At 37.0% G+C, this 17,651-nt stretch overlaps 1 protein-coding gene and 1 pseudogene across 7 annotated transcripts in view; one reads left to right on the top strand and one right to left on the bottom strand.

Annotated features, from left to right (window-relative positions):
* The window catches only part of LOC309662122 (ras-related protein Rab-5A pseudogene), a 226,389-nt pseudogene that overhangs the window by 28,554 nt on the left and 180,184 nt on the right, over window positions 1-17,651 (bottom strand). The gene's annotated exons all lie outside the window — the stretch shown is intronic.
* The window catches only part of TBC1D19 (TBC1 domain family member 19), a 161,348-nt gene that overhangs the window by 39,376 nt on the left and 104,321 nt on the right, over window positions 1-17,651 (top strand). For all 6 annotated transcript variants that reach the window (XM_082464561.1, XM_082464559.1, XM_082464564.1 and 3 more), the window contains one exon: window positions 10,788-10,863. In XM_082464561.1, the coding sequence (XP_082320687.1) occupies window positions 10,788-10,863 (76 nt within the window). Of the gene's footprint in view, window positions 1-10,787; window positions 10,864-17,651 lie in introns of those variants that run through there.

The raw sequence follows: 17,651 nt of genomic DNA, 5'->3' as shown, positions 1-17,651 counted from the left end.
GTAGATTTTTTGATGATGGCCATTCTGACCGTTATGAAGTGATACCTCATTGTGCTTTTGATTTACATTTCTCTAATAATTAATGATGTTGAGCATCTTTTCATGTGCCTCTTGGCCATCTGTATGTCTTCCTTGGTGAGTCTAGTTAGGTCTTCTGCCCATTTTTTAATTGTATTGTTTGATTTTTGACATTGAGCTCCATGAGCTGTTTGTATATTTCGGAGATTAATCCTTGGTCTGTTGTTTCATTTGCAACTATTTTCTCCCATTCTGAGGGTTGTCTTTTTGTCTTACTTATGGTTTCCTTTGTCGTGCAACAGCTTTTAAGTTCAATTAAGTCCCATTTGTTTATTTCTGTGTTTATTTCTGTTACTCTAGGAGGTGGGTCAAAAAGATCTTGTTGTGGTTTATGTCAAAGTGTGTTTTTCCTATGTTTTCCTCTAAGAGTTTTATAGTGTCTGGTCTTACATTTAGGTCTTTAATCCATTATGAGTTTATTTTTGTGTATGGTGTTAGGTAGTGTTCTAATATCATTCTTTTACATGTAGCTGTCCAGTTTTCCCAGCACCACTTATTGAAGTGGCTGTCTTTTCTCCATTGTATGTTCTTTCCTCTTTCTCGTAAATTAGGTGACCGTATGTGCGTGGGTTTATCTCTGGGCATTCTATCCTGTACCATTGACCTATATTTCTCTTTTTGTGCCAGTACCATACTGTCTTGACTACTGTAGCTTTGTGGTATTGTTTAAAGTCATGGAGCCTGATTCCTCCAACTCTGTTTTTCTTTCTCAAGATTGCTTTGGCTCTTCGGGGTCTTTTGTGTTTCCATATGAATTGTAAAATTTTTTGTTCTAATTCTGTGAAGAATGTCATTGGTAGTTTGATAGGGATTGCATTGAATCTGTAGATTGCTTTGGGTAGTATAGTCATTTTCAGAATATTGATTCTTCCAATCCAAGAGCATACTATATTTCTCCATCTGTTTATGTCATCTTTGATTTCTTTCATCAGTGTTTTATAGTTTTCTGAGTACAGGTCTTTGGCCTCCTTAGGTAGATTTATTCCTAGGTATTTTATTCTTTGTGCTGCAATGGTAAATGGGATTGTTTCCTTAATTTCTCGTTCTGATTTTTCATCGTTGGTGTATAGTAATGCAAGAGATTTCTGTGCATTAATTTTGTATCCTGCAACCTTACTGAATTCATTGATTAGTTCTAGTAGTTTTCTGGTGGCATCCTTAGGATTTTCTCTGTACTGTATCATGTCATCTGCAAAGAGTGACAGTTTTACTTCTTCTTTTCCAATTTGTATTCCTTTTATTTCTTTTTTTTCTCTGATTGCCATGGCAAAACTATGTTGAATAAGAGTGGCGAGAGTGGACATCCTTGTCTTGTTCCTGATCTTAGTGGAAATGGTTTCAGTTTTTCACCATTGAGAACGATGTTGGCTGTGGGTTTGTAATATATGGACTTTATTATGTTGAGGTAGGTTCCCTCTATGCTCATTTTCTGGAGAGTTTTTATCAAATGGGTGTTGAATTTTGTCAAAAGCTTTTTCTTCATCTATTGAGATGATCATATGGTTTTTATTCCTAAATTTGTTAATGTGGTGTATCACATTGATTGATTTGCGTATACTGAAGAATCCTTGCATCCCTGGGATACATCCCACTTGATCATGGTGTATGATCCTTTTAATGTGTTGTTGGATTCTGTTTGCTAGTATTTTGTTGAGGATTTTTGCGTCCATGTTCATCAGTGATATTGGCCTGTAGTTTTCTTGTTTTGTGATATCTTTCTCTGGTTTTGATATCAGAGTGATGGTAGCCTCGTAAAATGAGCTTGGAAGTGTTCCTTCCTCTGCAATGTTTTGGAAGAATTTGAGAATGATCAGTGTTAGCTCTTCTCTAAATGTTTGATAGAATTCTCCTGTGAAGCCATCTGGTCCTGGACTTTTGTTTGTTGGAATATTTTTAATTACAGTTTCAATTTCATTGCTTGTGATAGGTCTGTATATATTTTCGAATTCTTCCTGGTTCAGTCTGGGAAAATTGTACCTTTTCAAGAATTTGTCAGTTTCCTCGTGGTTGTGCATTTTTTTGGCATATAGTTGTTTGTAGTACTCTCTTGAAATCCTTTGTGTTTCTGCGGTGTCAGTTGTGATTTCTCCTTTTTCCTTTCTAATTTTATTGATTTGCGTCCTCTCCCTTTTATTCTTGATGGGTCTGGCTAAGGGTTTATCAATTTTTTATCTTCTCAAAGAACAAGCTTTTAGTGTTATTGATCTTTGCTATTGCTTTCTTCGTTTCTATTTCATTTATTTCTGCTCTGCTCTTTATGATTTCTTTCCTTCTACTGACTTTGGGTTTTCTTTGTTCTTCTTTCTCTAGTTGTTTTAAGTGTAGGGTTAGATTGTTTACTTGAGCTTTTTCTTATTTCTTGAGGTGAGATTGAATTGCTATAAACTTCCCTCTTAGAACTGCTTTTGCTGTGTCCCATAGGTTTTGTGTCATCGTGTTTTCATTGTCATTTGTTTCTATGTATTTTTAAATTTCTTCTTTGATTTCCTAGTGATCTCTTGGTTATTTAGTAGTGCACTATTTAGCCTCCATGTATTTGTCTTTCTTACAGTATTTTTTCCTGTAATAGATTTCCAATCTCATAGCATTGTGGTCAGAAAAGATGCTGGATACGATTTCAATTTCCTTAAATTTTCCGAGGCTGGATTTGCAACCCAAGATGTGATCTATCCTGGAGAATGTTCCATGTGCACTTGAGAAGAAAGTGTATTCTGCCACTTTTGGGGGGAATGGTCTATAAATATCAATTAAGTCTATGTGGTCTATTGTGTCATTTAAAGCTTGTGTTTCCTTATTTATTTTCTGTTTGGATAATCTGTCCATTGGGGTAACAGGGGTGTTAAAGTCCCCTACTATTATTGTGTTACTGTCGATTTCTCCTTTCATGGTTGTTAGCATTTGCCTTATGTATTGAGGTGCTCCTCAATGTTTATTGGGTGCATAAACATTTATAATTGTTATATCTTCTTCTTGGATTGATCCATTGATCATTATGTAGTGTCCCTCCTTATCTCTTGTAACAATCTTTACTTTAAAGTCTATTTTATCTGATACTAGTATTGCTACTCCAGCTTTCTTTTGATTTCCATTTGCATGGAATATCTTTTTCCATCCCTTCACTTTCAGTCTGTATGTGTCCCTAGGTCTGAAGTGGGTCTCTTGTAGGCAGCATATATATGATGGGTCTTGTTTTGGTATCCATTCAGTCAGTCTGTGCTTTTTCGTTGTAGCATTTAATCCATTTACATTCAAGGTTATTATCTACATGTATGTTCCTATTACCATTTTCTTAATTGTTTTGGGTTTGTTTTTATGGGTCTTTTTCTTCTCTTGTGTTTCCTGCCTGGAGAAATTTCTTTAGCATTTGTTGTAAAGTTGGTTTGATGGTGCTGAATTCTCTTAGCTTTTGCTTGTCTGAAAAGGTTTTGACTTCTCCATCCAATCTGAAAGAGATCTTTGCTGGGTAGAGTAATCTTGGTTATAAGTTTTTCTCTTTCATCACTTTAAGTATATCTTGCCACTCCCTTCTGTCTTGCAGAGTTTCCGCTGAAAAATCAGGTGATAACTTTATGGAGATTCCTTTGTATGTTATATTTTGTTTTTCCCTTGCTGCTTTTAATATTTTTTCTTTGAATTTAATTTTTGTTAGTTTGATTAATATGTGCCTTGGTGTGTTTTTCCTAGGGTTTATCCTGCATGGGACTCTCTGTGCTTCCTGGACTTGGGTGACTATTTCATTTCCCATGTTAGGGGAGTTTTTGACTATAATCTCTTCAAATATTTTCTCAGTCCCTTTCTTTTGCTCTTCTTCTTCTGGGACCCCTACATTCAAATGTTGGTGCGGTTAGTGTTGTCCCAGAGGTCTCTGAGATTATCTTCAATTCTTTTCATTCTTTTTTCTTTATTCTGCTCCTCAGCAGTTATTTCCACCATTTTGTCTTCCAGCTCATTTATTCGTTCTTCTGCCTTAGTTATTCTGTTATTGATTCCTTCTAGTGTATTTTTCATTTCAGTTATTATGTTGTTCATCTCTGTTTGTTCTTTAGTTCTTCTAGATCTTTGTTAAACATTTCTTGTATTTTGTCAATCTGTGCCTCCATTCTATTTCTGAGATTGTGATTCATCTTTTTTTAAAATTTTATTAAAAAAAATTTTTTTAACATCTTTATTGGAGTATAATTGCTTTAAAATGGTGTGTTAGTTTCTGCTTTATAGCAAAGTGAATCAGCTATACATATACATGTATCCCCATGTCTCCTCCCTCTTTCATCTCCCTCTCACCCTCCCGAACCCACCCCTCTAGGTGGTCACAAAGCACTGAGCTGATCTCCCTGTGCTATGCAGCTGCTTCCCACTAGCTATTTATTTTACATTTGGTAGTATATATAAGTCCATGCCACTTTCTCACTTCGTCCCAGCTTACCCTTCCCCCTCTGCGTGTCCTCAAGTCCATTCTCTATGTCTGCATCTTTATTCCTGTCCTGCCCCTAGGTTCTTCAGAACCATTTTGTTTTGTTTTGTTTTTATATTACATATATATGTGTAAGCATATGGTATTTTTTTTTTCTCTTTCCGACCCACTCAACTCTGTATGATGGTCTCTAGGTCCATCCACCTCACTACAAATAACTCAATTTCGTTTCTTTTATGGCTGAGTAATGTTCCGTTTTATACATATGCCACATCCTCTCCATCCATTCATCTGTCAGTGGACACCCAGGCCGCTTCCATGTCCTGGATATTGCAAATAGATCTTCAATGAACATGGTGGTACATGACTCTTTCCGAACTATAGTTTTCTCAGGGTATATGCCCAGTAGTGGGATTGCTGGGTCGTATGGTAGTTCTATTTTTAGATTTTTAAGGAACCTCCATACTGATCTCCATAGTAGCTGTATCAATTTACATTCCCACCAACAGTGCAAGAGGGTTCCCTTTTCTCCACACCCTTTCCAGCATTTATTGTTTCTAGATTTTTTGATGATGGCCATTCTGACTGGTGTGAGGTGATACCTCATTGTAGTTTTGATTTGCATTTCTCTAATGATTAGTGATGTTGAGCATCCTTTCATGTGTTTGTTGGCAAGCTGTATATCTTCTTTGGTGAAATGTCTATTTAGGTCTCTTGCCCATATTTGGATTGGGTTATTTGTTTTTTTGATATTGAGCTGCATGAGCTGCTTGTAATTTGGAGATTAATCCTTTGTCAGTTGCTTCATTTGCAAATACTTTCTCCCATTCTGATGGTTGTCTTTTCATCTTGTTTATGGTTTCCTTTGCTGTGCAAAAGCTTTTAAGTTTCATTAGGTCTCATTTGTTTATTTTTGTTTTTATTTCCATTTCTCTAGGAGGTGGGTCAAAAAGGATCTTGCTGTGATTTATGTCATAAAGTGTTCTGCCTATTTTTTCCTCTAAGAGTTTGATAGTGTCTGGCCTTACATTTAGGTCTTTAATCCATTTTGAGTTTATTTTTGTGTATGGTGTTAGGGAGTGTTCTAATTTCATTCTTTTACATGTAGCTGTCCAGTTTTCCCAGCACCACTTATTGAAGAGGCTGTCTCTTCTCCATTGTGTATTCTTGCCTCCTTTATCAAAAATAAGGTGACCATATGTGCGTGGGTTTATCTCTGGGCTTTCTACCCTGTTCCATTGATCTATATTTCTGTTTTTGTGCCAGTACCATGCTGTCTTGATTACTATAGCTTTGTAGTATAGTCTGATGTCCGGGAGCTTGTTTTCTCCAGCTCTGTTTTTCTTTCTCAAGATTGCCTTGGCTATTCGGGGTCTTTTGTGTTTCCATACAAATTGTGAAAGTTTTTGTTCTAGTTCTTTGAAAAATGCCAGTGGTAGTTTGATAGGGATTGCATTGAATCTGTAGATTGCTTTTCGTAGTGTAGTCATTTTCACAATGTTGATTCTTCCAATCCAAGAACATGGTATATCTCTCCATCTGTTTGTATCATCTTTAATTCCTTTCTTCAGTGTCTTATAGTTTTCTGCATACAGATCTTTTGTCTCCTTAGATAGATTTATTCCTAGGTATTTTATTCTTCTTGTTGCAATGGTAAATGGGAGTGTTTCCTTAATTTCTCTTTCAGATTTTTCATCATTAGTGTTTAGGAATGCAAGAGATTTCTGTGCATTAATTTTGTATCCTGCTACTTTACCAAATTCATTGATTAACTCTAGTAGTTTTCTGGTAGCATCTTTAGGATTCTCTATGTATAGTATCATGTCATCTGCAAACAGTGAAAGCTTTACTTCTTGTTTTCCGATTTGGTTTCTTTTTATTTGTTTTTCTTCTCTGATTGCTGTGGCTAAAACTTCCAAAACTATGTTGAATAATAGTGTTGAGAGTGGACAACCTTGTGTGTGATTCATCTCTACTGTTTTTTCTCTGAATTGTTTTTCAGGTAGATTGCCTATTTCCTCTTCATTTATTTGGTCTTGTAGGGTTTTACCTTGCTCCTTCATCTGTCACATATTTTTTTGCCATCTCTTTTTTTTTTTTTTTTGAGTGGCATTGTGTTTCTGTCTTACTGGTTGTTTGGCCTGAGGCTTCCAACACTGGAGTTTTTAGGCTGTTGGGTAGAGTTGCATCTTGGTGCTGAGATGAGGACCTCTGTGAGAACTCACTCTGATGAATATTCCCTGGGGTCTGAGATTTTCTGTTAGTCCAGTGTTTCGGACTCGGAGCTCCCACCGCAGGAGCTTGGGCCCAACGCCCGGCTCGTGAACCAAGATCCCGCAAGCCACATGGGGTGGCAAAAAAAAAAAAAAAAAAAAAGAGAGAACTATAACCAAGTTAAAAAAAAATTAGACTAGGAAACTAACAGATATATTAGAAAGAATAAAAAAATAAAAATATAGATGAATCAACAACCAGAAGGTACAACAGTACCACAATAATAAAAAAGAGGAGGAGGGAAAAGAAAAAAAAGGGGCAGGTGGGGAAGGCCTTGGCTCTGGAGGGCGGGACCTAAGCAAGGGCAAGTTTTGGGCAGTGGGCAGGGCCTATGCTTAGGACCCACAGGGCTGGAAAAGGCCCTGTGGGCTGTGGGAGGGGGGGCGTAGCCTCAACAGAACAGAAGGGGCCCAGTTACGCCCCCCACCCCTGGTCTCAGAGTGCAGTGGAACTCACCTGGGAGCCCAGCAGGCTTCCTAAGCCCAAGTGGGTGGGGCAAACACCCTCCTCTCCTCTCCTGTTCCTCCGGTTGCAGAGGGGCCCTCCCGCCTGCCTCTCCTTTTCTCCCCTCAGCCTCCTTCCTATGCCCCCAGGACCAATGCGGCCATGGGAAGTGGAGGCCCTTTGAGGGCAGGGGACTGGCTTTGGAGCTCAGCAGTCTCCCTGTGCCCAAGTCGGTGGGGCAGATGCCCTCAGCTCCTCCTCCACTCCTCCCTGAGGGCCCCTCCCACATGCCTTTCCTGATCTCCCCAGCCTCAGGGGCGCTGATCCTGTCTGGCCTCCACTTTTCCTCGCCCCTCAGTCCCCCGACGTCCTACCAGTTCACTTGGGGGTTCCTCCCATCTCCTTGGGCATTAGGGTCCTCCACCAGTGGCCAGCAGGGAACCTAATTATGGGGAGATGCTAACTCGGCGTCTTCCCACACTGCCATCTTGACTCCACCCTGCCCTCTTAGTTTTAAATATTACTATGTGCTTGTTATGTGTTATGTACAGAGCTAGGTGCTGGGATAGTGAACAAGCTAGGCAGATAGTCTTTGCTTTTTATGGAGCTTACATCCCAGTGGGGCACAGAGAATTTAAAGAGGCAATTATAGTACAATATAGTAAGCGCTATAATAGGGTAAGTACAAGGAGTACATAGGGAAGGCACCTAACTCAGATTGGGGATGTCATGATGACTTATCACAGGAAATAATACTCAGACTGAGATCAAAAAGCTGAGCTGGATTTAGTCAGGGGAAGGGGTAGAGAAGAAAAGTGCTTTAGGCACGAGGGAACAACAGGTTCAGAGGTGTTTATAGGTGGAAAAGAATGCAGTATATTGGAGGAACAAAAGTCATACGGCAACAAAAGTTGGATGGTAGAGAGGAAAGGGGCATAGGAAAGGATTATGCTAGATCTGTAGGCAAGGATGTGCTTCTTACTCAAGGATTTGTAGACTGGATCCTAAAAGCATTTGGGTGCCATTTTAGGATTTTAAGCAAAGTAGTGACATAACCACATTTGCATTTTATTTATTCAACAATGTACTGGATATCTAGTATGTGCCAGGCCTTATGCTAGACACTGGAAATACAATCACTGGTGAATAAGGAAGACACTGCTCCTGACTAACCACCAGGGAAATTGGCAAATAGGTTGAAAATAGTGTGGAAGCAGGGGAGACTGCTTATGAATCTGTCAGATGAATGCAGGTGAGAAATGTTGGTTGCCACACAGTGTCAGTGGGGTAGAGAAGATGAGTGGCATTTATGGGGATTTAGGGAGACAGGAAGAGGGAGGAGTCAAGAGTGATATGCAGGTTTCTGCATTGTTCCTATCTACTGACCCTCATCTCTTTGTATTACTAAGTGTAAAATACGGGAGGACAGAGATTTTATTTTATTTTGTTTTATTCTGTTCTATTGTATTCTATTTCATTTTATTTTATTTTTTGGCTGCGCGATGTGGCATATGAGATCTTCCCCGATGAGGGATCAAACCCGTGCCCCCTCCATTGGGAGCATGGAGTCTTAACCACTGGACCTCCAGGGAAGTCCCAAGGACAGAGAATTTAACATGTTTTGTTCACTGCTGTATCTCTATTACCTTGAACTCTTAGTAGGTTCTCATTAAATATTTACAATTGAATAAATATCTAACTTTATTTTGGTTTAATATGAATGATTTGGGGTTGTCACTTCTTACCTTTTTTTTATGGATAAATTTCTTTGAGCATTAAATAACCCTTAAGATCATCAGTAAGTGCTCTCAAGTTTCAATCCTAAATTTCTAAGTTTTATTAGGTTTAGAAATAATTACCATTAAAATGGAAGAATTTTTAAGAGTTATATTTAATTATAAATCACATGTCTCTTTACAAATGATGTAGTGAGTGGTGTAAAATATATAGCTTTTAAACTATCTTGCATATGAGAAAAAATACTGAGGTATCTAGAGATTATCAATTTTTTTTTCACTTGTGAGTGGGGAAAGGTGATTTGTTTAGGTACATGGAATGCAGATTCTAGTAGAAAAAAAACAATTAGCCAGAAATAATCAGTTAGTGAAACTGTCTGGTGTCCCCCTTTGGATGTCCCCCTTTGGATGAGGAATTTCTCGAGAATTCAGTGTATGGTTCTTGATTGTTAGAACATGGTTGCTTTGCTGTAGGTACAAATTATATGATTAATTTCAATGGGAGCTATATGTTGTGAAAGAGATTGAAAACGCTAAGTAAATGTTAAATTGTTCTGTTCTCCTATTGCCTTCTCTATGATTTTATATCACTCTGCCTCAGTCATTACATTTCAACCATCCTGGCTTTTTCTGATTTTTAAACATTCCATATTTTCCCACCTCAGAGTCTTGTGCTTGCTGTCCTTTTACTTGGAATGTTCTTCCCCCAGATCTTTGAATGGTTGGCTCCTTTTCACTCATGTCTTGGTTCAAATATTAGCTTTTCTAGACACCTTCCCTGCCCTTCCAAATCACTTTTGACTATCCTGCTCTCATTTTCTCATGGCACTTATTACTATTTTATATTATTCTATTGATTTATTTGTTTTAATAAATATTGACTCTTTCTTCACTAGAATATTAGGTACATAAGAATAGGAGATAACTGTCTTAATCCTACCATATACTTAATACTTAGAATGGCTCAAATATTTGTTGAATAAATAAATCTGTTTTCTTAATAAAAAACAATACATTTTGAATATAAAATGTAATGTTACATAGAAAACATAATTTTTAAGACATTAAATTTTCAAAATTTTATTAAATTTATGAATTAATGTAGTATGTAATATATTAATACTAAAACATGGCTATTATAAAAGAGAGTATTTTTACTATCATTTCAATCCTATGGAAAAGGAAATTGGGAGAAATGAGAAAAGTTGATATATTAGTAAGTTAATGGACTTTTTTAGACTTCAGACTTTAAAAAATTTCTCTAAGTGTTATAGTAGTTACATACTAAAACTAACAGTTGTGAAAATTTTCATATGAGCACTTACAGAGCTAAATAATTTTAAAATTACCTAAATTTATGAATTCACTTTAACTTTTAACGAGTCATTAAATTGTTACTTTAAAACTACAATACTAGTAGGATAAGAATTAAAGTTTTATTAGGTTGTTGTACCTTGTGTAAACACATAGAACTGCTAACAAATATCTATTTCACTTATATCATGGACTACAGAGGTAAGTAATTTCTAACCAGGCGAACTGATTAATTATTAAGAGTAATGTATATACTTTTCAATTCTTAGCATAAGGGAAAATTGTATCAAATACATAGCTCTGACTTCTTTTCCCCCTATATATGCTTTTGTGATGCTTTTGTAGTTTTTCTTGCCTGCCTTCTGGTTTGTAAACCTTTTGAGGGCAGGGGCCTGTTTACCTGTATATAACCAGTACATGGCAGTGGGCTCTCAGGTCTGTGGTTGTTGAGTGAATAAATAAAAACATGCATTCTTTGTTAAAAAAAAAAAAAAAGAGTAATGTACTCAGCTCCCTCTTTTTGTCCCCAGGTTTCCTTTACCCAGTCATCCTGCTGCACCTCCTGAACATCTTAAAGAACCTTTGGTATACATGAGGAAAGCACAGGTTGGCTACTGTTCATTTTAATTTTATTTTTCCATACCAAGTTATATGATGCAGAGTGAAAGATCCTTATTAATATTAGGACTGTATTTATTATATGAAAGACTGGGTAAAGACCACTAAAGTGAGGTGAATAGTATTTGCATACTCTTTATTTTCAGTAACCAAGGATTGCACTTACTTAACTATAGTAATCTTGAAAATGTTGAGTAGAAGAAAAAAAAATCATGTACTATACTAGCCTAAAATTTAAAATATCATAAAAGTAAATATTATGAAACAATTTGTTCCTAATGTTCTGTGATATTAAAGGAATGAAATGGGAATGAACTGACTCACTCTTCCCTTAAAATTTTAGCTTTTGACACCAGTGTTACTGATACTATGTTTGAAACATTTGTTTTCACAGCAGGTTATACATACTAATTGTATTCTGTTACAGAACCCAAATGAACCTTGTATCTAAAATGCACTGAAAACAACTAAAAGTCACTTTAAAAGCATAAAATAAAATAACTTTAACAGAAAAACTGTAAAAAGCTGTTAAAGTAGGAACTTAATAAGTTCTGTCACATGCCTCTAATTCTTTTAGCTGGCCTTTGCCTTGGCCCTGTGTGGTCTGCCTGCCTGTGAGGTGGCACTATTCATGAGCCTTCCTCAAGTGCTGGGGACTCTCTAACTGCCACTGCTGAGGCATTTAATGGACCTCATAAGTCAACCTTCTTTCTCCATCATAGTCTCAGAAATTATTATGAAAATTTTCAGATACACCCCAAAGAACTCCAGTGAACCCGTCACCCAGCTTCAACAGTTATCATAGTAGCTCTGCTGCTCCTGAGAAGTGTTCTGCTTGCTTTGAGTTACCATGCTCCACAGTGGTAGATGTTAGGCAGGTTTTTCTTTTTCTGCTTTTATTTTCATTTTAAAAACCCTCAAAATTAGAGGGTGAAAGGAAGCAATATAAACAAAAAACATGGAGATATTTGAGGGAATATGTAATATGTTTCTATCTCTAGGTGGTACTTTAGGGCTAGCAATCAGACAGTATTTATTATCGATGTGTCATAAATCATAATCATCACATGATACACGTACGAAGTAATTGGTCTTTTGTTGTAAAGATATAAACTCAAGAAAATAAAACTAAATGCTTGGGTCTAAGTATTTTTTGGCAAAATTTGAAAATTTCTGAAAGTTTTAGAGAAAGTATCAGTTTTAGCGTAAGTATAAAAAACAAAACACAAAAGTTGGTTTCCTATTAAGACTGAAGAGATACAGAGATAAATAACAGGTCTGTTCTTAAAGCCTACTGCTAGTTGCTGAGACTATATATGAATGGTAAATATATGTATTATGTATACGTATGGTACTCCTCGCTTTTCTCTCCAGGCTTACCTGCTAGATCCAGAGTTGGCACGCTACAGCCCATGGGCCAGATCTGCCTTGCCACCTGTTTTTGTATGGGTAGCAAGCTAGGAATTTTATTATTTTTTTTAACATTTTCAACTGGTTGAAAAATCAAAAGAAGAATAATATTTTGTGACCCATGAAACTTATAGGAATTAATAAAATATGTTTTATTGGAAAAATAGTCATGCTCCTTTATTTACATATTGGCTATGTCTGCTTTTGCACTACTATGTCAGACTTAAATAGTTGCTTTAGAGATGTTATGACCTGGAAAGCTTAAATTTTTTATTATCTGCCTTTTTATAGAAAGTTTGCAGATTCCTGCACTAAATTAGTCCCTTTAAGAGCGGGGACTGTGCTTTTAATCCTCAGCATCTAAGCATAGTACCTAGCCCACAGAACACTCTCAGGAAATGTATGCTGAAATACAGTTGACTCTAGAACAACGTGGGTTTGAACTGCATGAATCCACTAATATGTGGATCTTTTTCAATGCTAACTACAGTACTACACTAACCTGGGCTGGTTGAATTTGCAGATGCAGAACCACAGGAATGGAGGGCCAACTGTTAAGATATACTCGAATTTTCCACTGTGTGGAGTGTTAGCATCCCTAACCTCCGAGATGTTCAAGGGTCAACTGTAATTGATTCTTTTTTGTTTGTTTGTTTGTTTGAAATTCAAGAATTTTTTATTATTTATCAAAGTAAAGGAAGTGACATTTTTACAGTCTTTTTATGTGGGTTTCTAAATCTGCAAGACTGAAGATTTTTGTTGTTGTAATTTTTTTTTTTAAACATCTTTATTGGGGTATAATTGCTTTACAATGGTGTGTTAGTTTCTGCTTTATAACAAAGTGAATCAGTTATACATATACATATGTTCCCATATCTCTTCCCTCTTGCATCTCCCTCCCTCCCACCCTCCCTATCCCACCACTCTGGGTGGTCACAAAGCACTGAGCTGATCTCCCTGTGCTATGTGGCTGCTTCCCACTAGCTATCTATTTTACATTTGGTAGTGTATATGTGTCAGTGCTACTCTTTCACTTTGTCCCAGCTTACCCTTCCCTCTCCCTGTGTCCTCAAGTCCACTCTCTACGTCTGTGTCTTTATTCCTGTCCTGTCCCTAGGTCATCAGAACCTTTTTTTTTTTTTTTTTTTAAGATTCCATATATATGTGTTAGAATATGGTATTTGTCTTTCTCTTTCTGACTTACTTCACTCTGTATGACAGACTCTAGGTCCATCCACCTCACTATAAATAGCTCAATTTTGTTTCTTTTAATGGCTGAGTAATATTCCATTGTGTACATGTGCCACATCCTCTCCATCCATTCATCTGTTGATGGACACAAAGGCTGCTTCCATGTCCTGGCTATTGCAAATAGAGCTGCAGTGAACATTATGGTACATGACTCTTTTTGAATTATGCTTTTCTAATGGTTTATGCCCAGTAGTGGGATTGCTGGGTCATATGGTAGTTCTGTTTTTAGTCTTTTAAGGAACCTCCATACTGTTTTCCATAGTGGCTGTATCAATTTACATTCCCACCAACAGTGCAAAAGGGTTCCCTTTTCTCCACACCCTCTCCAGCATTCATTTATTTTTTTATTTTATTTATTATGTTTATTTTTGGCTGTGTTGGGTCTTTGTTTCTGTGCGAGGGCTTCCTCTAGTTGCGGCAAGCGGAGGCCACTCTTCATCGCAGTGCGCGGGCCTCTTCACTATCGCGGCCTCTCTTGTTGCGGAGCACAGGCTCCAGATGCGCAGGCTCAGTAGCTGTGGCTCACGGGCCTAGTTGCTCCGCGGCATGTTGGATCTTCCCAGACCAGGGCTCGAACCCGTGTCCCTTGCATTAGCAGGCAGATTCTCAACCACTGTGCCACCAGGGAAGCCCTCCAGCATTTATTGTTTGTAGATTTTTTGATGATGGCCATTCTGACTGTTATGAGGTGATACCTCATTGTGCTTTTGATCTGCATTTCTCTAATGATTAGTGATGTTGAGCATCCTTTCATGTGTTTGTTGGCAATCTGTATATCTTCTTTGGAGAAATGTCTATTTAGGTCTCTTGCCCATTTTTGGACTGGGTTGTTTGTTTTTTTGATATTGAGCTGCATGAACTGCTTGTACATTTTGGAGATTAATCCTTTGTCAGTTGCTTCGTTTGCAAATATTCTCTCCCACTCTGAGGGTTGCCTTTTCGTCTTGTTTATAGTTACCTTTGCTGTGCAAGAGCTTTTAAGTTTCATTAGGTCCCATTTGTTTATTTTTGTTTTTATTTCCATTTCTCTAGGAGGTGGGTCAAAAAGAATCTTGCTGTGATTTATGTCATAGAGTGTTATGCCTATGTTTTCCTCTAAGAGTTATATAGTGTCTGGCCTTACATTTAGGTCTTTAATCCATTTTGCATTTATATTTGTATACGGTGTTAGCGAGTGTTCTAATTTCATTCTTTTACATGTAGCTGTCCTGTTTTCCCAGCAGCACTTATTGAAGAGGCTGTCTTTTCTCCATTGTATAGTCTCGCCTCCTTTATCAAAGATAGGGTGAGCATATGTGCATGGGTTTATCTCTGGGCTTTCTACCCTGTTCCATTGATCTATATTTCTGTTTTTGTGCCAGTACCATACTCTCTTGACTACTATAGCTTTGTAGTATAGTCTGATGTCAGGGAGCCTGATTCCTTCAGCTCTGTTTTTCTTTCTCAAGATTGCTTTGGCTATTCGGGGTCTTTGTGTTTCCATACAAATTGTGAAATTTTTTGTTCTAGTTCTGTGAAAAATGCCATTGGTAGTTTGACAGGGATTGCATTGAATCTGTAGATTGCTTTGGGTAGTAGAGTCATTTTCACAATGTTGATTCTTCCAATCCAAGAACATGGTATATCTCTCCATCTGTTTGTATCATTTTTAATTTCTTTCATCAGTGTCTTATAGTTTTCTGCATACAGGTCTTTTGTCTCCTTAGGTAGGTTTATTCCTAGGCATTTTATTCTTTTTGTTGCAGTGGTAAATGGGAGTGTTTCCTTAATTTTCTTTCAGATTTTTCATCATTAGTGTATAGGAATGCAAGAGATTGCTGTGCATTAATTCTGTATACTGCTACTTTACCACATTCATTGAGTAGCTCTGGTAGTTTTCTGGTAGCATCTTTAGGATTCTCTATGTATAGTATCATGTCATCTGCAAAGTGACAGTTTTAATTCTTCTTTTCTGATTTGGATTCCTTTTATTTCTTTTTCTTCTCTGATTGCTGTGGCTAAAACTTCCAAAACTATGTTGAATAAAAGCGGTGAGAGTGGGCAACCTTGTCTTGTTCCTGATCTTAGAGGAAATGGTTTCAGTTTTTCACCATTGAGAACGATGTTGGCTGTGGGTTTGTCATATATGGCCTTTATTATTTTGAGATAGGTTCCCTCTATTCCTACTTTCTGGAGAGTTTTTATCATAAATGGGTGTTGAATTTTTTTCTAAAGCTTTTTCTGCACCTATTGAGATGATCATATGGTTTTTATCCTTCAGTTTGTTAATATGGTGTATCACACTGATTGATTTGTGTATATTGAAGAATCCTTGCATTCCTGGGATAAACGCCACTTGATCATGGTGTATGATCCTTTTAATGTGCTGTTGGATTCTGTTTGCTAGTTTTTTGTTGAGGTTTTTTGCATCTATGTTCATCAGTGATATTGGCCTGTAGTTTTCTTTTTTTGTGACATCTTTATCTGGTTTTGGTATCAGCGTGATTGTGGCCTCCTAGAATGAGTTTGGGAGTGTTCTTCCCTCTGCTATATTTTGGAAGACTTTGAGAAGGATAGGTGTTAGCTCTTCTCTAAATGTATAATAGAATGCGCCTGTGAAGCCATCTGGTCGTGGGCTTTTGTTTCTTGGAAGATTTTTAATCACAGTTTCAATTTCAGTGCTTGTGATTGGTCTGTTTATATTTTCTAATTCTTCCTGGTTCAGTCTTGGAAAATTGTACCTTTCCAAGAATTTGTCCATTTCCTTGTGGTTGTCCATTTTATTGGCATATGGTTGCTTGTTGTAATCTCTCATGATCCTTTGTATTTCTGCAGTGTCAGTTGTTACTTCTCCTTTTTCATTTTCTTTTTCTATTGTTTTGAGTCTTCTCCCTTTTTTTTTCCTGTTGAGTCTGGCTAATGGTTTATCATTTTGTTTATCTTCTCAAAGAACCAGCTTTTAGTTTTATTGATCTTTGCTATTGTTTCCTTCATTTCTTTTTCATTGATTTCTGATCTGGTCTTTATGATTTCTTTCCTTCTGCTAACTTTGGGGGTTTTTTGTTCTTCTGTCTCTAATTGCTTTAGGTGTAAGTTTAGGTTGTTTACTTGAGATGTTTCTTGTTTCTTGAGGTAGGATTGTATTGCTATAAACTTCCCTCTTAGAACTGCTTTTGCTGCATCCCACTGGTTTTGGGTCGTCGTGTTTTCATTGTCATTTGTTTCTAGGTATTTTTTGATTTCCTCTTTGATTTCTGCAGTGATCTCTTGGTTATTTAGTAGCATATTGTTTAGCCTCCATGTGTTTCTATTTTTTACAGTTTTTTTTTTTCCTGTAAGTGATATCTAGTCTCATAGAGTTGTGGTCGGAAAAGATACTTGATATGATTTCAATTTTCTTAAATTTACCAAGGCTTGATTTGTGACCCAAGATATGATCTATCCTCGGGAATGTTCCATGAGCACTTGAGAAGAATGTGTATTCTGTTGTTTTTGGATGGAATGTCCTATAAATATCAGTTAAGTCCATCTTGTTTAGTGTGTCATGTAAAGCTTGTGTTTCCTTATTTATTTTCATTTTGGATGATCTGTCCATTGGTGAAAGTGGGGTGTGAAAGTCCCATACTATGATTGTGTTACTGTCGATTTCCCCTTTTATGGCTGTTAGCATTTGCCTTATATATTGAGGTGCTCCTATGTTTGCTGCATAAATATTTACAATTGTTATATCTTCTTCTTGGATTGATCCCTTGATCATTATGTAGTGTCCTTCTTTGTCTCTTGTCATAGTCTTTATTTTAAAATCTATATTGTCTGATATGAGAATTGCTACTCCAGCTTTCTTTTGATTTCCATTTGCATGGAATGTCTTTTTCCATCCTCTCACTTTCAATCTATATGTGTCCCTAGGTCTGAAGTGGGTCTCTTGTAGGCAGCATATATACAGGTCTTGTTTTTGTATCCATTCAGCCAGTCTATGTCTTTTGGTTGGAGCATTTAATCCATTTACATTTAAGGTATTATTGATATGTATGTTCCTATTACCATTTTCTCAATTGTTTTGGGTCTGTTTTTGTAGGTCATTTCCTTCTCTTGTGTTTCCTGCCCAGAGAAGTTCCTTTAGGATTTGTTGTAAA

Source organism: Balaenoptera physalus, assembly GCF_965194825.1.
Source record: "Balaenoptera physalus genome assembly, chromosome: 5".
Taxonomy (NCBI): Eukaryota; Metazoa; Chordata; class Mammalia; order Artiodactyla; family Balaenopteridae; genus Balaenoptera; species Balaenoptera physalus.
This window is presented reverse-complemented; position numbering and strand designations above follow the sequence as displayed.